Genomic DNA, 26,916 nt, shown 5'->3' with positions numbered 1-26,916 from the left:
GAACTCAACAACATCTGGGGACCTAAGGTTGAGCAACATTGTGTAACAGATACCAGGGAACTACCATTGGCACCACCAGGGTTTGTTCTTTGCAGGCTGTGCCGAGTCTAGAGTTGAAGCCCACTTGCAAATCCTACCTTATGGCTTGGGGACCTTTACTTCTAATGAATGATTGCAGTTAGGAACTAAAGAGGTGACAAGTTCTCCCTACCCCCATTTGCATATGTGGGAAGAAAGTGCACCTGCTTCCTGCCCTCTGCAGCAGTCCATTTGCCAGGCTCATTTGTGTGTGTGCGCGCGTGCACACGTGTTACTAGCAACTAGTGGTAAAGTTTAGAAAAAGATTTGCCACCTTACAATGCATTGTGTGTTTACTCAGAAGTAAATTTCATTGTGTTCAGTGGTGCATCCTCCCTAGTGTGTGAGTTTAGAATCACAGCATCTGCATATAGATTGGCTGCAGTTCTTAAAAGCAGGCTACATGTTTTACTGATCTTGCTTACGATGTTGCTCTGCGGAAAGCCTGTTATAGTCTGGGATGTGCTTTGACCCATTTTCCTGCCCTGAAATGCTCGTGAAACAGTATGTGTTCTTTCATTTTTTGCATGTAAGCAAATGCCCTTGTGTAATTGCAGGAAAATGGAAAGTCGGCGGATGGACAAACGATCTCGAGTGAAGTGATTGGGCCTCAGAGACCCAGGTCTAATTCCGGCAGGGAGCTCACAGATGAGGTATCCAGGAGGGGGTCTGGTGTCAAAACTGTTGTTGTTGTTGTTGTTGTTTAGTCGTTTAGTCGTGTCCGACTCTTCGTGACCCCATGGACCAGAGCACGCCAGGCACTTCTGTCTTCCACTGCCTCCCGCATTTTAGTCAGACTCATGTTTGTAGCTTCGAAGACACTATCCAACCATCTCGTCCTCTGTCGTCCCCTTCTCCTTGTGCCCTCCATCTTTCCCAACATCAGGGTCTTTTCCAGGGAGTCTTCTCTTCTCATGATGTGGCCAAAGTATTGGAGCCTCAGCTTCACGATCTGTCCTTCCAGTGAGCACTCAGGGCTGATTTCCTTAAGAATGGATAGGTTTGATCTTCTTGCAGTCCATGGGACTCTCAAGAGTCTCCTCCAGCACCATAATTCAAAAGCATCAATTCTTCGACGATCAGCCTTCTTTATGGTCCAGCTCTCACTTCCATACATCACTACTGGGAAAACCATGGCTTTAACTATACGGACCTTTGTTGGCAAGGTGATGTCTCTACTTTTTAAGATGCTGTCTAGGTTGGTCATTGCTTTCCTCCCAAGAAGCAGGCGTCTTTTAATTTCGTGACTGCAGTCACCATCTGCAGTGATCATGGAACCCAAGAAAGTAAAATCTCTCACTGCCTCCATTTCTTCTCCTTCTATTTGCCAGGAGGTGATGGGACCAGTGGCCATGATCTTCGTTTTTTTTGATGTTGAGCTTCAGACCATATTTTGCGCTCTCCTCTTTTACCCTCAATAAAAGGTTCTTTAATTCCTCCTCACTTTCTGCCATCAAGGTTGTGTCATCTGCATATCTGAGGTTGTTGATATTTCTTCCAGCAATCTTAATTCCGGCTAGGGATTCATCCAGCCCAGCCTTTAGCATGATGAATTCTGCATATAAGTTAAATAACCAGGGAGACAATATACAGCCTTGTCGTACTCCTTTCCCAATTTTGAACCAATCAGTTGTTCCATATCCAGTTCTAACTGTAGCTTCTTGTCCCACATAGAGATTTCTCAGGAGACAGATGAGGTGATCAGGCACTCCCATTTCTTTAAGAACTTGCCATAGTTTGCTGTGGTCAACACAGTCAAAGGCTTTTGCATAGTCAATGAAGCAGAAGTAGATGTCTTTCTGGAACTCTCTGGCTTTCTCCATAATCCAGCGCATGTTTGCAATTTGGTCTCTGGTTCCTCTGCCTCTTCTAAATCCAGCTTGCACTTCTGGGAGTTCTCGGTCCACATACTGCTTGAGCCTTCCTTGTAGAATTTTAAGCATAACCTTGCTAGCGTGTGAAATAAGTGCAATTGTGCGGTAGTTGGAGCATTCTTTAGCACTGCCCTTCTTTGGGATTGGGATGTAGACTGATCTTCTCCAATCCTCTGGCCACTGCTGAGTTTTCCAAACTTGCTGGCATATTGAGTGTAGCACCTTAACAGCATCATCTTTTAAAATTTTAAATAGTTCAGCTGGAATACCATCACTTCCACTGGCCTTGTTATTTGCAGTGCTTTCTAAGGCCCATTTGACTTCACTCTCCAGGATGTCTGGCTCAAGGTCAGCAACCCCACTACCTGGGGTGTACGAGGCATCCATTTCTTTCTGGTATAATTCCTCTGTGTATTCTTGCCACCTCTTCTTGATGTCTTCTGCTTCTGTTAGGTCCTTACCACTTTTGTCCTTTATTATGGCAATCTTTGAACGAAATGTTCCTTTCATATCTCCAATTTTCTTGAACAGATCTCTGGTTCTTCCCATTCTGTTGTTTTCCTCTATTTCTTTGCATTGCTCGTTTAAGAAGGCCTTCTTATCTCTCCTTGCTATTTTTTGGAAATCTGCATTCAATTTCCTGTATCTTTCTCTATCTCCCTCGCATTTTGCTTGCCTTCTCTCCCCCGCTATTTGTAAGGCCTCATTGGACAGCCACTTTGCTTTCTTGCATTTCCTTTTCATTGGGATGGTTTTCGTTGCTGCCTCCTGTATAATGTTGCGAGCCTCCATCCATAGTTCTTCAGGCACTCTGTCTGGCAAATCTAAATCCTTAAACCTGTTCCTCACTTCCACTGTGTATTCATAAGGGATTTGATTTAGATTGTATCTTACCGGCCCAGTGGTTTTTCCTACTTTCTTCAGTTTAAGCTTGAATTTTGCTATAAGAAGCTGATGATCCGAGCCACAGTCAGCTCCAGGTCTTGTTTTTGCTGACTGTATTGAGCTTCTCCATCTTTGGCTGCAGAGAATATAATCAATCTGATTTCGATGCTGCCCATCTGGTGATGTCCACGTGTAGAGTCGTCTCTTGTGTTGTTGGAAAAGCGTGTTTGTGATGACCAGCTTGTTGTCTTGACAGAACTCTATTAGCCTTTGCCCTGCTTCATTTTGCTCTCCAAGGCCAAACTTGCCCGTTGTTCCTTTTATCTCTTGATTCCCTACTTTAGCATTCCAATCCCCTATAATGAGAAGAACATCCTTCTTTGGTGTCGCTTCTATAAGGTGTTGTAAGTCTTCATAGAATTGGTCAATTTCAGTTTCTTCAGCACCAGTAGTTGGTGCATAAACTTGGATTACTGTTATGTTAAAAGGTCTGCCTTGGATTCGTATCGAGATCATTCTATCATTTTTGAGATTGCATCCCAGTACAGCTTTCGCCACTCTTTTGTTGACTATGAGGGCCACTCCATTTCTTTTCCGGGTTTCTTGCCCACAGTAGTAGATATGATGGTCATCCGAACTGAATTCGCCCATTCCCGTCCATTTTAGTTCACTGATGCCCAGGATGTCAATATTTATTCTTGCCATCTCATTTTTGAAACTGTTACTGTCTGCCTATTTTCAAATGCCATCTCATTTTCAAAACTGTTACTGTCTGCCTATTTAAACGACTTTCAGGAACTGTGTGTTAAAATAAATACATACGTGCACAGATCCAAGAGGCCAAAAAACCATGAGAAGATGCTGTCTACCAAGTCCATTGCGGCAACTAGTTTGATGTTGCCTGGTGCTCTCCAGATGTTTTGGACTCCCATCTTGGACAGGGAGTACTCAAGACACCCTAGGAGGGAAAATACGGAGCTACAGAGCACCTGGGAGAAGAGAGGAAGGGAGGAAGGAAGGAGAGTGCCCCCAAATGGCTCGTAGTTCAATTTTCTTTTCTTTTCTTTTTTTTATAAATATTTATTTGAGTTTTCAATTTTATACAGACAAAAAAGAAAAAGAAAAAAATATTAAAAACAAATCAATTTCAATATCAATTTTCAATAACATGTTTCTTTGACTTCCTCATACCTCCCCTTCTTGTTTTCTAGTTCAAATTGTTTATCCAGCAAATCCTAATCTCTTAACATTCCTTTTAACTAACACCTTATTTTCCAATCAACTTTTTAAATTTTATAACTTAAACAATATTTATCCCAGTTCTTTTTATCATTACAGCTAGAGACCACATAAATTCAATCCAGCATCTTTCAAAGTTCATTAATTTTGCAATATTTCTGTAAATAGTCCTTAAATTTCTTCCAATCTTCTTCTGCCGACTCTTCTCCCTGGTCGCGGATTCTGCCGGTCATTTCTGCCAGTCCCATACAGTCAATCAACTTCATCTGCCATTCTTCCAGAGTGGGTAGATATTGCGTCTTCCAGTGCTTTGCTATAAGTATTCTTGCTGCCATTGTAGCATACATAAAAAAAGTTCTGTCCTTCTTTGGCACCAAATGGCCGACTATGCCCAAGAGAAAAGCCTCTGGTTTCTTCAAGAAGGTATACTTAAATACCTTTTTCATTTCATTATAAATCATTTCCCAGAAAGCCTTAATCTTTGGGCACGTCCACCAAAGGTGAAAGAATGTACCTTCAACCTCCTTACATTTCCAACATTTATTATCAGGCAAATGATATATTTTTGCAAGCTTGACTGGTGTCATGTACCACCTGTATATCATTTTCATAATATTCTCTCTTAAGGCATTACATGCCGTAAATTTCATACCGGTGGTCCATAACTGTTCCCAGTCAGCAAACATAATGTTATGTCCAACATCTTGTGCCCATTTAATCATAGCTGACTTAACCGTTTCATCCTGTGTATTCCATTTCAGCAGCAAGTTATACATTTTTGACATGATCTTAGTTTTAGGTTCTAGCACTTCTGTTTCTAATTTAGATTTTTCCACCTGGAAGCCAATTTTCTTGTCCAAATTGTAAGCCTCCATTATCTGAAAATAATGAAGCCAATCTCGCACTTTGTTTTTTAGTTTCTCAAAGCTCTGCAATTTCAGTCTATCTCCTTCTTGTTCCAAAATTTCCCAATATTTCGGCCATTTGGCCTCCATATTGAGCTTTTTCTGGGCTTTCGCCTCCATTGGTGACAACCACCTTGGGGTCTTATTTTCCAATAAATCCTTGTATCTGATCCAAACATTAAACAAAGATCTCCTAACAATATGATTTTTAAATGCTTTATGTGCTTTAACCTTGTCATACCACAAATATGCATGCCATCCAAAAACGTTGTTAAAACTTTCTAAATCCAAAATGTCTGTGTTTTCAAGAAGCAGCCAATCTTTCAACCAGCAGAATGCTGCTGATTCATAGTAAAGTTTGAAGTCTGGCAGGGCAAATCCACCCCTTTCTTTTACATCAGTTAAAATCTTATATTTTATCCTGGGCTTCTTGCCCTGCCAGACAAATTTAGAAATGTTTTTCTGCCACTTCTTAAAACAATCCATCTTGTCCACAATTTGCAATGTTTGAAACAAAAACAACAGTTTAGGCAATACATTCATCTTTATAGCTGCAATTCGACCCATCAAGGAAAGCTTCAAATTTGACCATATTTCAAGATCTTTTTTCACTTCTAACCAGCATTTCTCATAGTTATTTTTAAATAAATTCCCATTTTTAGCTGTCATATTAATCCCCAGATATTTCACTTTCTTCACCACAGTCAAACCTGTTTCATTCTGAAATTTCTCTTTTTCAAACAATGTTAAGTTTTTCTCTAAAACCTTAGTTTTGGACTTATTCAGTTTAAATCCTGCCACCTGACCAAATTCTTGAATTAATTCTAAAACTCTTTTGGTACTAGATTCTGGCTCCTGTAACATCAAAACTAGGTCATCTGCAAATGCTCTCAATTTATACTGTTGCCAATTGCCAATTTTCTATTGGCAAAGCACATGCTTAATGTTGGCTCCTAAGGAGCAGAGCACGTACTCACTTCTGGTGACTGAGTAGCTAGCATCCCCTCCCCAGGCTAGTGCTCCATGCACAGTTGGAGCAACAGCGTGACCTCACCTCCACCCAAACTTAAGTACCTTTGTCTGACATTGCACATGCAGGCAATCTGCGACTTCTGCCACAGAGAGATTGCCTCTGTGCCTGTTTCTTCAAGCCTGGTCCTGGGGGACAGTGGAGGAGGGGGCAGAGGGGATTCTTCTGGGCCCCCTCTGCTCCTGGCACATCCAGCCCGGGCTCTTCCTCCTCAGGCTCTTCCGCTGCCTTGTGGGTGGCACATAAATCAGCGCCTACTTTCCCTGGCTCAGCCTCTGGCCCCATAGCCCCCCCCCCCACCAGCTCCTCAGTCCCTGCCAGTCCCTGACATAGTGGAAGGAGCCCTTTATACTTTAGGAAAAAAAATGCTTCCAGGATCTCTTCCCTCCCATTCCGCTCTCCACATCCCTCTGCTGTCTCAGTCTTCACTGGGTCTTCCCTCCAGGTCTACAGGCCTAGACTGTCAGTGGGGCATGTGGGGAGCTGAATCTTGATTCTTCTTACTCCGCCTGAGGAGGGATGGCAGAGAGGGGAGGAAGTGATGTGGAAGAAGCCTTCAGGCGCATGCAGCACCGTCAGAATGCTACCAAAACATCCTGGTAGCTTGGTATAAGTATTCTGTGTGCCTGTTTTGTGTTTTTTTATGCTGTGAAGCATAAAAGACCTTTGGATGAAGGGCAGCACACACATTTAATTGATGATGATAAAATGATAGGCATAGGCATGAGGTTGTTTCATCTCCAGTGCTGGTATCCAGCTATCAACTAAGATCTTTCATTGAAGGGGTGTTCATGTGTGTTACATTGGGGTCCAACGTGCTTAACAGCAATTTCTAAGAACTCCAGAGTCTGCTGCTGACGCCAACCTCGTAAAGGGATTTTACCTCAGGCCATGTTCCCTAAGCCCTCCACTTCAGCCAGATTCACTCCAGTTACTGGGGGCAATTGGTCTCTGGTCCCAAAACGTTTCTGGCTGCTTGTACATTTTAACTAATTTTCTTTTTGTTAAAAAACCAAAAATAACAACGTAAAACCACCCTTGTGTGGCCTTCTTCTTGGGAGACTTCTGTATAGGCCAGTCCCTTAGCCTAACCCAGTCATCTGCTCTCTTCTCCCAAGCCTCCCTGTTTTGCACTGGGGAAGAGACATCTCGTTATCTGAACCTCAAGGTCTCCACTTTCCCCTCAGCCTCCCTCAACAACTGTCTTTCCCAGCGGACAGTTATTTTTCGCAACAGACAGTTAACTGCTCCTTCTCCACTGACAAGAACCTGTAGCCAATGAGGGGCCTGCTGTTTCACAGACCAATCGGAGTGATCCCGCCTGATCCAGGCCCCACCTTTAAGTATTAAAAGCGACTGTTGCCCTTTTGGCGCTCTCTCCCTTTTCAGAGCCCATCAACAAGGAGCTGCTGCTAAGCAGGCCCTGAAGCACAGATGCCTTTTTCCAAAGCACGTACACAGACTGCCTTATGCACAGCATTTCTCCTCACAAGGTCACACCAAAGGTCTGTCCAGGGCAGCCTTTGGCCCCAGCCAGCAGGGCCAGTGGTCAGGGATGGTGGGTGCTCAAGGCCAAAGCTGGAGGACAATCCTAATGCCCAGGTGTCTGGATTTCAAGTGCTGCTTGGGTGCATTGATAGCAGACCATATATAGCAATCAACCCCAGGTTTTTTTTGTAGTTGTCTTATTTGTCTTGATGAGTACAACGCCAGCACTGGGTTCAGTCAACTGTTTTTGCTGCTACCTTCTGTGGTTCCTCTCATCACGTGCACGAGCCTTGTCCATTGACCCTTCCTTCTGTCCTGTCTTCCTTTGCAGGAAATCCTGGCAAGCGTCATGATCAAGAATCTTGACACAGGAGAGGAGATACCCCTGAGTTTGGCTGAGGAGAAGCTGCCCACGGGCATCAACCCCCTGACGCTGCACATCATGAGGCGGACCAAGGAATATGTCAGGTAGGAATTGAGGGTGGCACCTGGATGGTGGTGCCTGTTCTGCCTGCCTGCATTTCTTTATCAATGTCTCTTCTACGTATGGGCACAAGTGTTGTTGGAGCCAGTATCACTAGCAGTCAAGGATGATAGGAGTTGTAGTCCAGCAACATCTGCAGGGCCCCAGAGGTTCTCTCTCATGATTTCTGTTGGGTTTGCCTTTGGGGGGAAAACAGTCCAGAAACTTTAGCTGGTCCAGAACTCAGCTTCAAAACGATTAACTGTCACACACAGATATAAATGGATCGTTCCAGTCCTTCTCAAGAGCTTCACTGGTTTGTTTCCAGGCACAATTCACACAGTGGACTACTAAATGTACCTTAATGCATTAAGTGGTCTGGAACCCCTTTGTTTCTGAAGAACAACCATCTCCCATGTGATCCTGCCTAGTTACCGTATTTTTTGCTCTATAAGACACACTTTTCCCTTCCTAAAAAGTAAGGGGAAATGTGTGTGTGTCTTATGGAGCGAATGCAGGCGGGAGGCTCTGCTCAGCGTTCCCTTTAAAGAGCCGCGTGGAGTGTGTGTGCGGCCCTTTGAGGCTTTTCCCCGAGGACGGAGAAGGGCTGCCCTTCTCCCTCCTTGGGGAGCAGCCCCCACACACTCCATGCCCTCTTTAGAGGGAGTGCGGCTCTTGGGGGAGCCTTAACTGTGCGCAGCCTCTCCCGGGCAGGGGGTGAAGGCTCCCCTTGCTCAGGAGAGGCTGCGCATGGCCAAGCAAGAAGCCAGGACAGCCAGCAGGATCGCTGCGCTGCGATCCAGCTGGCTGTACTAGCTTCTGGCTTAGCTGCGCAAAGCCTCCGCAGGGCAGCAGGGAGCCTTCATCACGCTGCCCTGCGGAGGCTACGCGTGGCTATCCCTGGCTTTTGCGGGAGATGGGGGAAGGGACAGAGTGCACAGCTCTGTCCCTTCCCCCACCTCCCAGAAAAGCCCCCAAGAGCCGCTCTCCCTTTAAAGAGCGCACGGCTCTTGCAGGAGGTGGGGGGGAGCCACTAGGCTTGCTTTCGCTGAAGCCAGGAGGGCAAGAGGGATCGGTGCACACCGATCCCGCTTGCTCTCCTGGCTTCAGGGATAGCCCCGCAAAGCCTCCTGGGCGAAGATGGAGGCGCACTCCCTCTTAGCTCAGGATGCTTTGCATTGCTTTCTTATTTCTTGTTTTCCTCCCCTGAAAACTAGGTGCGTCTTATGGTCCGGTGCGTCTAATAGAGCGAAAAATATGTAAGTTTGGCACTGGAGGATCAAAACTGGCTTGCCCCACTTTCTGAGAGGGTAGGGGGTAGCTGCCAGGAATCAGTCCTAGTTCAGGGGTGGTCCCGTAGCCATGGAACTCCTCCCTCCTTTTGTCATTTCACTTTCTTCTTCTTTTTTTATTTCACATTTAATTTGTATACCACCTTTCTGTATTACTATACCCAAGGCAGTTTACAAGCTGAAGAAGCAGCAAAATAGACAGCAAAGGTCACACAGGGAGTAACAATCCGATCCAATACATAAATGTCACAATAGCTTTCAAATAAACAGCTTATATCAAATAAAGCAATATTAAATAATCCATTAGAATGTAATAGTAAACAGTACAATGAAATATCAGCAAATAATAATTGAAGTTTACACTTAACAAGTAAAGAATTTCTAAACTATAATTGATAAAAATAACGGCAAGTCACAATGCATAAAATACCACATAACATGCATAACCATGTAAAAGGGTCAAAATGAGAAACAAAGACATACAACTTTTTAAATTGTTTTTTAAAAAATATCCCCAAACTCCTATCTTCCCAGTTGCTCATCAAAGTCATGGTCTGGGAAAGGCTCCTAGGGTTGGAGTGTGGTCCATTGCCTGATGGACAGCAGAAGGTCTCTCTCTCTCCTCACAGCTCTCCCACCTTTCTTTATCATTACAGAAGGTGCCAAATTTGGTGGCCTATAGGTGGGATGGGGTGGGGAAGCTGGTGCCCTTCAGATATTCAGGGACTCCCAACTCGCATCATCCCCAGCAAGCATCATTGGTAGCAGGAATGATGTAAACGTCTAGCAGTTTCTGGAGAGGCCTAGCAGATGGGCACCAGCGGAAAGCATTTTAAATGGGGAGTCTCAAGGAGGAGGCCCCATTTGTTTTGGTATTCTTCTAGCTTGTGAAGACACCTCTTTGCTCACACATTCCTTTGCTGTCGCCACCTGTCTTCCACTTTAATTGATGTGTTCTTTTAATAATAATAATAATAATAATAATTATTATTATTATTATTATTATTATTATTATTTATTTATTTATTTATACCCCACCCATCTGGCTGGGTTTCCCCAGCCACTCTTAATGGGGTTCTTTAATGGTGTATTTCAATTATTGCTCTTTGAATCTTAAGGATCACGTCACTGGTTTTTATACATAAACTGCTTGGAAGCATCATTGGGCATTAACAAACCTTTTATTTTATTTTAAGTAGCTTAGCACATAGGATAAAACTGCAGTTACTTCATTTTGGTGTTCGATTCCATTGAGAAATGTGGATACTTGGCACGTAAGGTTTAAAGCCATTTTGCTTTTCCACAGTAATGATGGGGCACAGTCAGACGATGAAGACAAAATGCAGCCACAGCAAAGTGACACGGATGGAGGACGCTTGAAGCAGAAGACGTAAGGCCACAACTAACTTCTTATGGGGTTGGGTGGGTTTTAAAATTTTTTTTTTATTATACAGTCCCATTGCATTTTCCTACTTTACTTTTATTTGTTTTTATGGAGCAGCAGGGTCTAAATATTAAACTAAAAGTAGCAAAAAAAGCAAATGGATGTTTGTATTTCAAATCGTGGCCCTATTTCAAATTGTGTGTGCCATCTCCTAAATGGATTTGCTATCTGACATGTTTACTCACGGCAACTTTCTTTTCTCTCTCTCCCTCCGCCCCCAGGACTCAGCTGAAGAAGTTCTTGGGCAAATCAGTCAAGAGGGCAAGGCACCTGGCTGAGGAATATGGAGAGCGGGCCGTCAACAAAGTCAAGAGTGTTCGAGATGAAGGTTGGAGAAAGACGGATCTTTTGGGGTTGGGAAGCATCAAATGGGCAATATACCCAGAAAGAAGGGGGGCATTTCATTCATTACCCTTATTGTGATTGGGGTTTGTGATTCAGATCTTGCCTTCCACTTTCTGACCAAGACTAGGTTCACATCATACATTTAAAGCAGTTTGATATCACTTAAAACAGTCATGGATTCCTCCAAAGAATCCTGGGAGCTGTAGTTCGTTAAGCACAGTGGGACCTTTTAGGAGACCCCCCATTCCTTTCACAGAGCTCTGATTCTCAGAGCAGCCTAACAGTCTATCCCTCTTCCCAGGAAACTTGTGAGAATTGTGGATCTGGGAGAGGGAATAGAGGTCTCACAGCATCCTTAACAAACCATTCTTCCCAGGATTCTCTGGGGGAAGTAATGATTGTTTAAAGTGGTATCATGGTGCTTTAAATGTTTGGTGTGACTGTGGCCCAGGTTGCTGGTTCCCAGCATCAGTCCCTCCCCTCCGCTGCAATATAAAGCAGACACTAAATGCGGGGCAGGTGCTGTTGCTCAGAGATGGAACACCTGCTTCACATGCAGAAGGCTCCAGGTTCAGTTCCCAGTGGCATCTCCAGTTTTGTTTTTGGTTTTTTTAAGGATCAAGTTTCAGCTGATGGGAAGGAGGCCAGCCCATCAGAGGAGACAGCCCTGAGCTAAATGAGCTAAATGAGTCAGTCACCTGACTCTGCATGGGGCAGCTGTCTGTATATCTGCAATCTCAGTTAGTGGAGCTGGGAAAAGGACTCCTGCCTGAAACCCCAGAGAGCTGCTGCTGGCCAATGCAGACAGTACTAGGCAAGAAGGACCACTGGCCTGACTTGGCATAAGTCAGCTTTGTTTGTCCATATGTAAATTTCTACGTCCATTTGACATAGTTCTACATTTAAATACATACAACACATGCACAGGGTTCAAGGTTCTCCAGGTAGGGCTGGGAGAGACTCCTGTCTTAAGAGAGAGCTGCTGCCAGGAAGTGTAGACAAGATTAAACTAGATAGACCAATAATGACCTAATTCCATATAGTGGAGTTTCCTATGTTCCAAACGCACTATCTATCTGTGTCTCTGTCTATATCCACTGCTGTTGACTCATTTGCTTTGAGCCAGTTGGAGTTTTGCAGAAGGTAATAGGCTTTGATTCCAGGCACTCATTTTCTTCCTAGTATTCCACACTGATCAAGATGACCCATCCTCAAGCGATGATGAAGGCATGCCGTATACCAGGCCAGTGAAATTCAAGGCGGCGCATGGCTTCAAGGGGCCGTTTGATTTTGAGCAAATTAAAGTTGTCCAGGATCTCAGTGGAGAGCATATGGTAGGTTGTGGTTTTTGCTTCCACTCACAAACCATTCCGCTCCCACCTGGCGGTATCAATCTGCCATTGGGATCCCACAGAAGCCATTAAATTCCTCATTAGGCTTTCAGGAATCTCTGGAAGAGAAAATGGCAGAGAAACAGTGAATGACTCATACCAGAAGGAAAGAAACAGGTTGGAATATGCCTAGGCAAAATACCGGGAATATAGTAGGCACCCGTCCCCCCAAAGAACATTATAAATACCATATTTTTCGCCCCATAGGACGCACCTAAATTTTTTTGGGGGGGAAATAAAGAATTTTTTTTTTATTCCCCCCCCCCCCAGGCGCGGGGCTGGCGTGGGGGAAGCCCGAGCTTCCCCCGACCCCAGCCCCCAGAACAGGCTGCTGCCTGCAAGCCTTGTGAGCCCGGCGGGACCTCCCCTCTCGCTCTCCAGGCTTCAGCAAAAGCCTGCATTCGCCCCATAGGACGCACACACATTTCCCCTTCATTTTTGGAGGAGAAAAAGTGCATCCTATAGGGCGAAAAATACGGTAAGCAATAAGTACTACAATCTTGCAGTAGAAGAGTGTTAACTCCTGTATCAAGATAAGACCAACATGGAGCAGAATGAACACCTAGGACAAAATTTACTCTTGAGGAGGTCTAGCAGGCCCTTGCTCTTGTAATGGGCATTTTTGTACTAGTGGATGGCTGGGGAAAGGGGGCCACAAGGGGGGGGGGATACCACCTCAAGAGCACTGGGTTACAGGTACCAAAAACTGCTAACTCAGGCTTCCTCAACCTCAGCCCTCCGTACGTTTTTGGCCTGCAACTCCCATGATCCCTAGCTAGCAGGACCAGTGGTCAGGGTTGATGGGAATTGTAGTCTCAAAACAACTGGAGGGCTGAGGTTGAGGAAGCCTGTGCTAACTTAAAACTTCCTTCAAAGCAACATTAAGAAATTGCTGGGTTATAATGGGCTGCAGTTAGCTTAGGCATTGGTTATTTTGACTTTCACATTCATTTTGACAAGGGTAAATTAGATTCCTGTGGTACCCTAAAAAGTGATTTTTAAAATGAATTGAAAGGCAGGGAAGATACCGCAGGACACATGACCCAGGAACTCATTAGGAGAACGTGTAGTATGAAGTGGTTTAGGTGCACCAAAGACTTCTTTAAAAATAATCCGAACCATATAACAGCTGCTGTTGCCTGCAGCAATTCCTCTGATGTGGGAAGGTTAAGTACACTAGAGGAGTAGGGGGCTTGCAGGGCGGGGTGGCACAACAAGGATGGAGAGTGTGACTCTTTTGGGGTGGGCAGTAGAGTTAGGTCGGCTGTGCCTGACTAAACTAATTAATTGTTATTGTTTAATTATATATCTGTTGTTAATATTTTTGCAAACCACCTTGGAATTTGAGGAAGGGTGATATATAAATATTTTAGATAAACAAATAAGATTGTCATAGTCAGGGCAGGCTTATTATTAATATTCCACTTTTCGAAATACAGTGGTACCCCAGGTTAAGAACTTAATTCGTTCTGGAGGTCCTTTCTTAACCTGAAACTGTTCTTAACCTGAGGTACCACTTTAGCTAATGGGGCCTCCCTCCGCCACCTCACGATTTCTGTTCTCATCCTGAAGCAAAGTTCTTAACCCAAGGTACTATTTCTGGGTTAGTGGAGTCTGTAACCTGAAGCGTCTGTAACCTGAGGTACTACTATACCATTCAAAGCATCTTATTATAAGTTATATAAAAATAAAAAATTGAACTGTGTTGTGTTTTTTAAAGCAGCCACTAAAATTCATTCACAAGAGACACTCCTCTCACTTATTTTACTCCCTAATGTCCTGTTTGTACACCTGTGGGAGTGGGGTCTGTGTTGTATGCTAATGTCTGCACCTCTCCGTGTGTCAGGCCAGGATTGAGAAAGCCCTGGTAGATATCCTCACTGAGCCATGCAGCTTGTTAGATGATGTTAGCTGGTCACACAGATGCACACTCAGCCCAGCATACTTCATAGGGCTGTTGGGGGGGGCGGAGAACCCATATGCATCACAGGGGAGCTTTTGGATGAAAGGCAGGTTAACAATTAAATAATGGGCATTTTAACACTGTTTGTATGTGACCAGTCTCTGGTTTGAATTATGGACCTGATGGTAGAAGTGCCAGTGTTCCTAGCCTGACAGGTGTTGCTTTTCTCAACAGGGCGCCGTTTGGACAATGAAGTTCTCACACTGTGGCCGTTTGCTTGCGTCAGCGGGTCAGGACAATGTGGTGAGGATCTGGGTGCTGAAGAATGCTTTCGACTACTTCAATAACATGCGGATGAAGTACAACACAGAAGGTACAGCCTGCTCCTTCCTTGGAAGGTAGAAAGCCAAGTAAACAATTGCTTGTTTGAAAGGAAGCTGTAATTCTCCCCCCCCCCCCCGATTGTGTTTCAGGTCGCGTGTCTCCCTCCCCATCTCAAGAGAGTTTGAATTCTTCAAAGTCAGATAACGATATGGGGGTAAGTTGGACCTTGGTTTTTTTGTTTGTTTTTTACCATTAAATAATTGATATTTTTATTTAAGGGGAAGAACCAAGAAAAACGATAGGAAAAACATTTTCCTGCCACACACAAATAATGCAAACAGACATGTTAAACAGCTCATCATCTCAAAAGAGAATACAGTTATTCTCTAGAATGCATGATCACTCTTATGTTCAGGGCAAGTTTCTATTTTGGAAGTTCTAAAGTAATAAAGAAGATTGGCAATGTGAGCTGTGGTCCATGTTATCTTCTATAAGACAAGTATACTGAAATATGTCCTCAGGGGGTCTGACACAATAGTCCAGTAGTTTCCCATGACTTACGGACCCTTCCCCTTCCACTCCATCACCCTGTGGTTTGCTCTTTGGAGGCCTTGAGTGTGAGGGACACAGGTCTCCTGGTTTAAATCTCATTCAGGCACAAATAACCAGAGGTAGAAACCATTCAACACGGGAGGGAGGGGTTGTAGAATACCCAGAGCTAACTTGATAGTAGGTTATTAAGGACATCACATCTTTCTCCTGACATCTGCGTAATTAACGCTGCTTTCTTAGCATGACTTTGGATTTGAATGCTGGAGGTAATTAAGTGCTCCACTTGCTGTCTGAGTTTCCTAACCTAACAATTACCTTCCACAAGCTTATTTAAAGGTAAGGCTGATAGTGCACATTATCTCACTGAAGAGATACAGCAGGCAAGGAGGAAAAGCAGGGATGCAAAAGCTTGCAGCAAAAGTGTAGAGAGAGCTCCATTCTGCATGCAGAGTCACTGGGCTTGCTTTCTTGATAAGTACATATCTACATCTGGGCAGCCTGTCTCCAGTGTTGTCAGAGTTTTCCCAAGCATTTTTCATGTTGTGGCAGAGGACAGTGACTAGTCCAAAATCATCACTCCACCTGCCTTTTATTTAAAGCAAGTTCCTAGTCCTCACTGTTTGCAGGGATAGAGGTTTTAAAAACATGCTGGCATTCACTTCCCCAATTCAGGAACAGGAGCTGTAGTGTGCTAATGGAGCTCCAGAACACCTTTCCTTTCAGTGGGAATGTAACTCCTGCTATTGACAGGATCCCTAATTGCAGATTCTCAATGCACTTGGGACTCTCTGTTCCTCCTGCGTCTCACAGTTCTTGTATATCTGTTTGTTAGGTTTGCAGTGGGGCCGATGAGGACCCTGATGATAAAAACACACCATTTCGCCAGCGGCCATTCTGCAAATACAAAGGTCACACGGCAGATCTCCTGGACTTGTCCTGGTCTAAAGTAAGACATCTTGGACTTCTCATAAATAGGAGCAGCAATATATTGCTTGTTTTCAAGTTGTGTTTAGGTTTTTCCGGGATTTCAAAGAGGAGCCGTTTCCAGGGCTACCTGGAAATGCTGGAGGTTGAACCTGGCACCTTCTGAATTCAAATGCTGGAGGTTGAACCTGGCACCTTCAAAACGACCTTGACAGATTAGAGAACTGGGCCAAAACAAACAAAATGAATTTTAACAGGGAGAAATGTAAAGTATTGCACTTGGGCAAAAGAAATGAGAGGCACAAATACAAGATGGGTGACACCTGGCTTGAGAGCAGTACATGTGAAAAGGATCTAGGAGTCTTGGTTGACCACAAACTTGACATGAGCCAACAGTGTGACGCGGCAGCTAAAAAAGCCAATGCAATTCTGGGCTGCATCAATAGGAGTATAGCATCTAGATCAAGGGAAGTAATAGTGCCACTGTATTCTGCTCTGGTCAGACCTCACCTGGAGTACTGTGTCCAGTTCTGGGCACCACAGTTCAAGAAGGACACTGACAAACTGGAACGTGTCCAGAGGAGGGCAACCAAAATGGTCAAAGGCCTGGAAACGATGCCTTATGAGGAACGGCTAAGGGAGCTGGGCATGTTTAGCCTGGAGAAGAGGAGGTTAAGGGGTGATATGATAGCCATGTTCAAATATATAAAAGGATGTCACATAGAGGAGGGAGAAAGGTTGTTTTCTGCTGCTCCAGAGAAGCGGACACGGAGCAATGGATCCAAACTACAAGAAAGAAGATTCCACCTAAACATTAGGAAGAACTTCCTGACAGTAAGAGCTGTTCGACAGTGGAATTTGCTGCCAAGGAGTGTGGTGGAGTCTCCTTCTTTGGAGGTCTTTAAGCAGAGGCTTGACAACCATATGTCAGGAGTGCTCTGATGGTGTTTCCTGCTTGGCAGGGGGTTGGACTCGATGGCCCTTGTGGTCTCTTCCAACTCTATGATTCTATGATTCTATGATTCAAAATGTCAGGAGTGCTCTGATGGTGTTTCCTGCTTGGCAGGGGGTTGGACTCGATGGCCCTTGTGGTCTCTTCCAACTCTATGATTCTATGATTCTATGATTCTACGTGCTCTGCCACTGAGCTGTGGCCCACCTGGGATCATTCCACAGTGGGACAGTACAGTGGATAAGGCACCTAACTTTATAGGACAGGAGGGTGCAGCCAGAGAAGCAGACCTTACATCAGCCTTCCCCAACCTGGTGCCCTCCAGATGCTTTGGCCTGCAGCTCCCTTAGCCCCCCAACCAGTGTGGCCAATAATCAAAGCTGATGGGGGTTGTAGTTCAGAATGCCTTGAGGGCTCCAGGGTGGGGGAAGCAGCCTTAAGGAGAAGAAATACCAGCCCATCACTTTATTGTACTGTAAGCCCACAACTTACACACGTGGCAAAAAAGGAGGGGTTCTGGGGGAAATGACATTGGCATTGGCTTTTGATGATAGGCAATTTTGGCTTCAGTTGCGATCCACAGAACATAAATTGCAGGCTTATTGTAGTGATAACAATTTCCCATCCACATTGTGAGAAACAGTGAAATCAGTTTTTCATGCCCTTGTTTTTTTCTTAATTTTTCATAGACATCTGAAGGCAGCCCTGTTTCGGCAAGCTTTTAATGTTTGATGTTTTGTTGTGTTCCTTTATATTTCCTTGGAAGATGCCCAGAGTGGCTGGGGCAGCCCACTCAAATGGGTGGGGTACAAGAAATAAATCATCATTATCATCATTATCATCATATAGTTTATCTGCCCAGATAGGGGTACATTGCTGTTCTCTCCATGGGCCAGTAACACACCCACTCCACAGCTGTCGGCCATGATGAAAGATCAGGAAAGGCAGACAAACTCTTTCCACCATTCCTGATCTCCTGGAGGAACCTCTCTGGTCCTGTAACCAGAGTTTGTTTGCCGCTGCTGCACTTACTAGTTGAAGTGAACTCGCATCATTAACACGCATGAAGGCTTACTCTTTTCCCCAATCCCTTTTTGCTGAACTGCAAGCAATGAGAGAGATCTCTTCCATGCCGAATAGATGAAACTTAACAGTAGATTGCATCAGGGCTCTGCACTCTCTTTATATTTTATATGTCTCAGAAATAATGCATGCCATTTTGATCCCCCCCAGAATTACTTTCTACTCTCTTCTTCTATGGATAAGACAGTCAGGCTCTGGCACATATCCAGGCGGGAGTGCCTCTGCTGTTTCCAGCACATTGACTTCGTCACTGCTATAGCCTTCCATCCGCGGGTAAGGGAGATGGCCTCGTTTCTAACCCAGTTTTGAATTTTAAATATGAATAGAGGATTGAGTTTGTGTGTCAAGCTGGAAGTTGTGGAGAGGAGAGGGGGCCAGGATGATAAGGTGTTTGCAATAGGCTTTATTAAGCACTAAAACTAGCACCATAGACGATAAAACACACTTCAGAAATACATTCCAAACCACACTGTGCCACCAGGATAAACACAGACATCCCTGCACACCCCACCCTCTCTCTCCATGCTCTGTACAATCCTACCCCCTCTCCACAGCCTTACCATAACTGTCTCAAGGATGGGCCCTCCCTCTCCCCACCCACCCCTGTGGAGCCTATCATGCTGTGTCCCTGCAGGTCAGTCCACTGAAACCATGCACTAAAACCAGGCCCATCTCCACCCCATCCCCCAAAGTCCATGGTGGACACTGGTGCTGCTGTTGCCTCCTCTCCCTCCTCTGTGGGCTTGCACAAAACCTCCAGCATCTCCCCAGTCGTCTCCACCACCTCCTCTTTCCTGTGAAGCAGCACCTCCTGATTGCCAGCTCAACCTCTCCCATGTGCAAGTGTCCGAGGAAATGAACGAAGAAAGAAACAGATCAGAGGCTGGGGGTCATCAGGTATCCCCTCCTGCTCCCCTCTTTTCCCCAGGCTCCATGGAAATCTAAAACCCACTGGAACCACACGGCGCCCAGTCACCCCACACCAAGGCAGCCTCAGAGCTTCAACCAGGGTCTGTCCCCCCTGCCACCTCTGGTTGGCCACCTTTTGCCTTGAGGTCTGGCAGCACTGTTGCTCCTTCTGTGCTACCTGGACCCTAGCACTGATGCCTCTGCTTCCCATTTCTTCTGCCCATAACTTCTGCCCATAACTCTTGACCCATAACTTGCTCTGGTTGCAGCCGCTGTTGCTGCTTCTCTGCATTCCTCCTCCTCTTAATGACCCCCCCAACTTACCAGCTGCAGGGTGCTCCTGGAGCATCCCACTCCCCCTTCAGCTCCACTTTCCTCCTCACGGGCGAACCTGCACACCAACTGCAGCACCAGCTGGGGCTTCTGGACCACCCTTGTCCGCACTTCTTGGGTGAGCTGCAGATGTGCAGGAAATACCGCAGTATTTAGGCCCTGCGCTGTGCTGCAGTTTCTGGCAAGAGGCATCCTCCTCGGTCTGCCTCTTGTCACTCCTAGCTCGCCCTTTCTTCATTGGAACGGTGTTCTCCTTCCCTCTCTTACTGCACTTTCAATGGACAACCTGGAAGCTATCCTCTTCTCTATGCTTCCTGCTCTTTGTTTAGCCTGGAGAAGAGAGCACAGAGAGGTGATAAGATAGCCATCTTCAATTATCTGAAGGGCTGTCTCATGGAAGATGGAGCAAGCTTGTTTTCTGCTGCTCCAGAGGGCAGGACCCAAACCAGTGGATTCAAATGCCAAGGAAGGAGATTCCTGCTGGAACATCAGGAGGAACTTTCTGATGGTAAGATGTATTCAACAGTGGAACGGACTACCTCACAAGGCGGTGGGCTCTCCTTCATTGGAGGTTTGTAAGCAGAGGTTGGATGGGCATCTGTCAGAGATCATTTATCTGTCATTCCTGAATTGCAGGGGGTTGGACTGGATGACCCTTGGTGTTCCTTCCAACTCTACAATTCTGTGCTTCTTTGAGTAAGGGTACATGAAAGAGTTATCAAGATACACATTGTACCTATCTTAAGATGGTGCCTGTGGGACCTACCAACCTCAGTTTGCATGTTTGAGAATGTGTGATGTACAACAAGCCCATGAATTTGCACTCATGCAGACACCAAAGTTTACCTGAATGTCAGGAATGGTGAGATTCTAATAGAGTAAAGTTGGCCCTGTACCTGTGTGCCCATTTCCAGTGGGGTGAAGACAACATAACAGAAGGCCTCAAAGAAGTTGCCACCAATAACACATTTCTTGTGGCATCTATCCTCTTTTAGGATGACAGATACTTCTTAAGTGGCTCGCTGGATGGAAAGCTGCGACTTTGGAACATTCCTGACAAAAAAGTGGCCCTCTGGAATGAAGTGGATGGGCAGACCAAGCTGATCACAGCAGCCAACTTTTGCCAGAATGGCAAATACGCTGTTATTGGCACCTATGATGGCCGGTGTATCTTCTACGACACAGAGGTAAGCCCTGCTACCACAATTGATGCCACCTGGTTCATTCAAGGGAGACAACCAGTAAGTAGGATTGTTGCTGTGGTTCAAAACATTCAGAAAGAAGCCCCATTTTATGGAACTAATAGTGTCTCAAGTACCCACTGCCAACACCAACTGTTTTCCCTTGAGCTGCTTCCGGGTTCCAATCCAGTTTTGGCCACTTCAGGATGCAGAGCAGAGCTCGGTGAACCCTGTGTATATTCCAAGGAATTTCTTCTTGTTTTATTTCTCTTTAGCACTTAAAGTATCATACACAGATCCACGTGCGGTCAACTAGAGGGCGGAATCGAGTTGGTAGGAAAATCACTGGAATTGAGCCACTGCCAGGAGAAAACAAGGTAGCTCCTCTTACTTTGAAGACACTCACACTCTTTGGTCATTGTGTACAATTCCACAAGTCCATTTAATGTTACCTACATTGCATAGTTTCACAAACCTGGAGTGATGGTGTGGAAGCCGCAGCTAGTCCAGAGTGCAGCCTCCAGAGTTGCATCTGGTGCTTCTGTTTGAACCCGTGTAACACAGCCCTGCACAAACAATGCTGACTGCTGTTTTGCTTCTGGGCCCAATGCATGGTTTTGTTGCAAACTTAGAAAGCCCTGAATGACTGCCAGTTCCCATGCCTTGAGATCTGCTGGGCTGGCCCTCCTTTGTGATCCTACTGCCAAGCCGTGTGTGCAGTGGTGCATGGAAGTGCCTGCTCAGTTGGTGTGCCCATCTGTGTAGATGTATAGCTGGCAACGTTGTTTTCTGAATTTTTGTGGATGAGCTTTCAGAAGGTGCACATATTAAACCAGGTCTATGGCACACAATGATGCTGTCTGTCCTATGATCTTTGTTTTTGAAAATGTGTTTTTAATGTTTGCATTGATAATGTTGTTACAGTATTACAGTAACAAATGAAATAAAAAATATAATACAGCATGCACAAACCAACAATTAACAATTAATTTACCATATGTCAACATTACAGTGAACATGAACTCAGAATACCCTGAAAAGTAGTGCCAAAGCTGATGGTAGTATGTAGCAACCCCCACCCCACACTCTTTGTGCCTCAACTCAAAAGGCTGGAAGGAGATTCAGAGGCCGGCTAATGCTCAGGTTGTCAACCCACGGAAGAAGCCCTTCTGTTTCTCCAATGAGAAGATTTAGAAACTGTCTCAACTTTGGTTCTGGTCAGCAAGCTAGATCAGTAATGGAGAGCATTTAAGCATGTACAGAGTGCTCTTCCCTCACTGCCAGCAGATCCCACACATTTTCCACTTGGTGGAAAAATGCTTCTCTGGGAACAGAGTTTGACATCTGGCTAGGTCTGAGCTCTGGTCATTTCTGAAGCTCAGTGCAGAAATGGCAGGCCAGTCTAGCTTCTACTTCTCAACTCTTTCCGCTGATGGATTTATTTTTTTTTAACTTTTCTTGCCAGATCCTGGTGACGTCAAACGACTCCCGAATCCGACTCTATGACCTGAGAGATTTGTCTCTGTCTATGAAATACAAGGGCTATGTCAACAGCAGCAGCCAGATCAAAGCCAGCTTCAGGTAAAGAAAGAAATGGCTCATAGCCAGGACTTCCTAGACTCCCTCCCCCCTGCAACCCTTTCTGGGAAGAAGAACGCAGTGCACGCCTTGACTTCATCATGCAGATTTAAGTTGCTCTTTGCATATTTGTAGAGATAGATGAACATACATGAACAGACCATGTTTTCTGCTTCTGAAATTAAGCGTTTCAGAAATTTTGTTTTTTGTGTGCTTTTCGTGGTCTCTTCTGTAGTGTAGCAGATGGAATCTCAAGCTAGCACTGGGGAGATCTGGGTTGAAATATCCACTAGTCAAGACATGGACCTTGAACCAGTCACCATCTTCCAACTCATCAAACCCAAAGGGTAGCTAAGGTCATTATGGGATATGGGAGGAGAGAACCCTGTGCACCCCCCTGAGCTCTTGGCAGAATAAGAAAGTAATAAACAAAGTAGCATTGACACACAGCGTACCCTTTGACTTTGTTTTAAGCCATGAATTTCCTGTCTTGTGGGAGGAAGCAATGGGAACAAGAAAAGATGAAATGAAAGTAATTGAGAATTGTTTTTCTTCTCTCATTCCTCAGCCACGACTTCACATACATCGTGAGTGGTTCTGAAGATAAATACGTTTACATCTGGAGCACCTACCATGATTTAAGCAAGTTTACTTCCGTCAGGAGGGACCGCAACGACTTCTGGGAGGGTGTCAAAGGTGAAGCCCCACTGCCACCTCAGTGTTTGAGCTGAAGCTGCTGCCTTTCAGTTGCAAGACCTTTAATTTAAGCCATGCATGTGGCGGGGACTTGTGTATCCCAAGGCCCCCTGTGAGTGACCGAGTGCTTGTGTCCCAAGAATGGCCAGCCTCTTGTTGATGGGTTCTGACCTCAGTGCTAGTCAGATGGCCTCCCAGAATGCTTTGGGCCTCTGTGCAGATCCAGCCTCCTCCCTTTCCCTCTCCAGCAGTGTAACCAGTAAAGCCCACTGGAACAATCCAGTTAAGGATGGAGCTGTTTGGGATAAATGAAAATGGGGCAACATAGTCGCTGAACAGGAAGAGCAGAGCCAAAAGGGGGTGCCCCTGCAGTACATCTGCAAAAACCTCTTGCTTGCTGCCCAGCCGTACAAACGTACTTATGTAAAAAGCGATCTGATCCGCCTATCTCAGAAAGGTGGCAGAGCAGACTGCAACAGGTATGGAGGTTGACATTTCAGAAGCTCCCCACCCTTCTGCATTTTAAAACAAAACAAAATTTCCCCTGTTTAGAAATGTAGCGCAGTCCTCTTCCCTGCTGCTCTTCACAAATCTTGTATAAACCTGAGCTGGGGAACTTTGCGCCCTCCAGATGCTGCTGGGGTACCACTTGCATCCTCTGACTGGGGCTGATGGGAGCTGGGGTCCAACAGCATTTCGAGGGCGACTGGTGCCCCCCCTCGTAAGAAAAGACTGCCTGCCTGGGAGTGTTACAGATCCTGAAGTGGCTAGAAGAAGTCTTCTCCAAATATGAATGGCTGATGACAAAACCACACCACTTATTCTTCCCCTGTGAAGCACTTAGCTTGATTAGGGCTTCTTGTGCTATTCAAAGGAGTGGGTTTAAGTCTTGGCACAGTTGTTTTCTATCGAATCCAGTTTTGGTAACAGCATATTCTACGTGATCAGGAAGGCTACGTGCATGGAACAGTCCTCTGTAGGACTAGACTATCCTAGGATGGGGTGGTGGTGCTTGTGAAGGCATCCAGGCAGTAGGTGAAAAGGTTAAGGGTGACCAGGAGCTTATGAGGCATGAACCATGTTCCCTTCTGGCATCTTTGAATTGGCTCTTATGTGGTCTCTGGGTTGGGCAGATGGTTAGCTGTCCTGGGTGAATTGAGTAGCGCCTGGCAGACCTGTGAGTTGCGACTGAACACATTCCATGTCAGTAACAAAAAAGGTCGCAAGGGTGTGTTCAAGGATCAGAAGCAAACCAGGTTTTTGTGTGGGTATTCACTTAGTGTATTCCCCCTGTTCTGACCAATTCCTTGTGCGTGAATTGGAGCTTTAAATACTTCCTATCAGAGCCATCCCTAAAAATCACCATTGCATCTGCCAGTTACCTACAATTAACCTCCATACTCCAAGGAACTCCTTGTTTTCCCTGCGTTTTTTTCGAAAGGGTGGGTCCTGATTGCTTTTCTTCTCTTTGTAGCACATAATGCAGTGGTCACATCTGCCATTTTTGCCCCAAATCCCAGCTTGATGGTATCATTGGATACACCTGAAAAGCAGGAGCCCGAAAACAAAAATGAAGATTCTGAATCAACTGATCCCATTCCTTCTGGTAGGTGCCCTATCACCTCGGGGTGAGGTTTTGAGAACTAATGCACTCTGTGGCAGGCCCTGGGTCACCCTTAACCTTGAGCAGGGAAATCTCTTGAAGTAGCGCATCCATTAGGTAGGTAATCCCAACTGAAATGTGTTTGATTTCACCTATAAGCTACTTCAGAGAGCTCAGTGTTGTGTGAATACTAGGACTGAATAAGATGAGAAGGGAGAACAGGAGTCAATGGGAAATGAAGGATTCTAAATTGAACTTAGTGGATTTCTCTTGCTGCTGGGGATTTCAAGCGGCTCCTTTTGAGTCCTGAGAGGGCTGCTCTCAGGCCTGGCCCTTCATCTCTCTCTCTCCCTGCCTCCCCTGTTCTGTTATCCTGAGTGATTTCTCCTCTCCCACACTGCACAAGTAACTTCTCCATCTGTTAAACAATGGGAAGGTGAATAATTGAGTGAAGGACTAGAAGACCCTTGACAAGATGTCAGTGGAGGGCTGTAAATGATGCTTCTGTGCTATTGAGCAGATGACACAAGTCATGCTTATTTCTAGGGAACTGCTTTCAACTCTGCTTTCAACCATCAAGGAAGGGACACAGTGCTTGGGCTTTTTCCGCGATTACCTCTTGAGTATGAAGGCCAGGTGCTGGGCTGCCTAATACTGGAGAAGACAGTCTTCCAATCTGTCCATCAGTTTTGGGAGGCTGCCCTTGGGGCTTAGGCAGATGACTGTTGGAGTGGTGACATCTAGACGCTGGATTGCCCACTCTCAGCCTGATGACCTTCGTTGTTCTGTTTCAGACACAGGAGTAGTCCATTGTGTTCTCTTGGAGCCTTAAGTGGATTTGGCCTTCCAGGCTGCTTCCAGTTGCCCCCTTTTAATTGGAGTTTAGATTTCTTCTTATTGTGTGTGTGTGTGTGTTTTATAGCTTTTATTGTGTGCTTTTATTTTACCAGCTGCCTTGAGGCATATCCAGAAAGCAGGGTTAAGTGAACAACTAGTGTTTTCCTAGTCTCTGATGAATGTGGCCTATCTTGTGCAGTGCTATCTACTCTGGCTGGCAGTAGCTCTCCAGGGTCTTTCCCATCACCCATTGCAGATGCCAGGGATGGGATGTTGGACCCCTGTGCATGCAGAGCTGAGCTTCCCTCCCCTAACCTGTTTGCTGTGTGCTACCTCATGCCTGGTGCCATTTCCTAAACCAGCTTCTTCTGCCCTTTTAAGGAGCTTTGAAGACAGATCACACAGAAGTGCTTCTGTCGGCTGACTTTACCGGAGCCATCAAAGTCTTCATCAACAAGAAGAAAAACACATCTTGAAATCATTGGTAACTCGACAGCATCATGATGGATGGTACCTGGGTATGAATCATGTGATCAGAGAAGCAAAGTATAATATAGAGTTCGAGGGTTGGCTTATCTTTTGAACTCTCACTTAAAGCTGCGCCATCAGACCTCCTGGGGAAGCAGCATCCCAACTATTAACTCCCCCCGGCTTTTAGAATAGAAAGAGAGGCCCATAAATGACGTGGTCAAAACAGCAACTCAGCGTTGCATTTCTCTGAAAAATTATTTTGCTAAGCAACTGTTTGCCATGCACAGGATTCTGCATGAAAAGGGCAATGAGATATTCACTTGCCCTTTGGGGGGTGACACATACCAAACTGAGCTTAACTGAATATTTAATTTAATTTATTGGTTCCCAGGGTGGGGTGCGGTGGGGATTTTTATTTTTATTTTTATTATTTGCAAAGATGTCATGCAGTCTCTCTCTCCAGATTCCTGTTTCCAGCAAAGCTGATCTATTTCTAAATCTGTGTTAACAAAGCTGAATTTGTGGCCGGATCCTGTAATGTTCTGTGAGGTCTTTTCTGCCCTTCCTCCATCCCTTGGCCTGGGTGGGTTAGCAGCAACCATGTATCAATGTTTTCTAAAGTGGATTTCTCTTGTCTTCTAATTGTTGTGCACTCTAGATTCCTTTCTTAATATATACCTTTTCCTTTCTCTTTCCGTTGCACACTGGAGCACAATATTTCTATGAAAGAGTCTCTCATTCCTTATTCATGGGCACTGGGCTATGCTCACCTTAAACAAAAAAATTAAGCTGCATTAGGAACAATTCTTGTATTTTACAACAGTGTAAAATAAAATTGTTTACATATTTTTTAAAGCATTGTAGTTTAAAAAAAGTTGGTTTTTTGTTTGTTTAGAGCTAACTGAATTTAAAGGTATTTGTAAATATTCATAAGATATACCAATGAAATAACATTTTGGGGCCTTGCAACCCATAAAATGTTGTTGATGGTTCCTGTTTCCGAGGAGAAAGAAAAGATGTATCATTAAAACTGCACATGTTGAAAGAGAAGTTGCTTTTTGTCCTTTTATTGCATCATCATTTTTTGCATGGCTCAGAGATGGTGGTTGCATCTGATTTCAACTGGTGAAGTGTCA

General features: G+C 45.1%; 2 protein-coding genes across 3 annotated transcripts in view; one reads left to right on the top strand and one right to left on the bottom strand.

The window, feature by feature from the left end:
* The window catches only part of WDR44 (WD repeat domain 44), a 48,734-nt gene extending 21,904 nt beyond the window's left edge, over window positions 1-26,830 (top strand). For both annotated transcript variants that reach the window (XM_083595356.1, XM_083595357.1), the window contains exons 6-20: window positions 636-731; window positions 7,831-7,967; window positions 10,561-10,644; window positions 10,920-11,026; window positions 12,226-12,377; window positions 14,572-14,710; window positions 14,811-14,875; window positions 16,046-16,159; window positions 18,323-18,445; window positions 20,410-20,601; window positions 20,871-20,972; window positions 22,061-22,176; window positions 22,742-22,869; window positions 24,344-24,475; window positions 25,691-26,830. In XM_083595356.1, coding sequence (XP_083451482.1) covers window positions 636-731; window positions 7,831-7,967; window positions 10,561-10,644; window positions 10,920-11,026; window positions 12,226-12,377; window positions 14,572-14,710; window positions 14,811-14,875; window positions 16,046-16,159; window positions 18,323-18,445; window positions 20,410-20,601; window positions 20,871-20,972; window positions 22,061-22,176; window positions 22,742-22,869; window positions 24,344-24,475; window positions 25,691-25,785 — 1,782 coding nt within the window. In that variant the 3' untranslated portion in view covers window positions 25,786-26,830. The remainder of the gene's footprint in view (window positions 1-635; window positions 732-7,830; window positions 7,968-10,560; window positions 10,645-10,919; window positions 11,027-12,225; window positions 12,378-14,571; window positions 14,711-14,810; window positions 14,876-16,045; window positions 16,160-18,322; window positions 18,446-20,409; window positions 20,602-20,870; window positions 20,973-22,060; window positions 22,177-22,741; window positions 22,870-24,343; window positions 24,476-25,690) is intronic.
* Window positions 1-26,916, bottom strand: part of KLHL13 (kelch like family member 13) — a 1,461,558-nt gene that overhangs the window by 135,190 nt on the left and 1,299,452 nt on the right. The gene's annotated exons all lie outside the window — the stretch shown is intronic.

Source organism: Podarcis filfolensis, assembly GCF_964270895.1.
Source record: "Podarcis filfolensis genome assembly, chromosome: Z".
In the NCBI taxonomy this organism is placed as follows: domain Eukaryota; kingdom Metazoa; phylum Chordata; class Lepidosauria; order Squamata; family Lacertidae; genus Podarcis; species Podarcis filfolensis.
The sequence above is the reverse complement of the archived record's forward strand: the minus strand, read 5'-3'. Positions and strand labels throughout refer to the sequence as shown.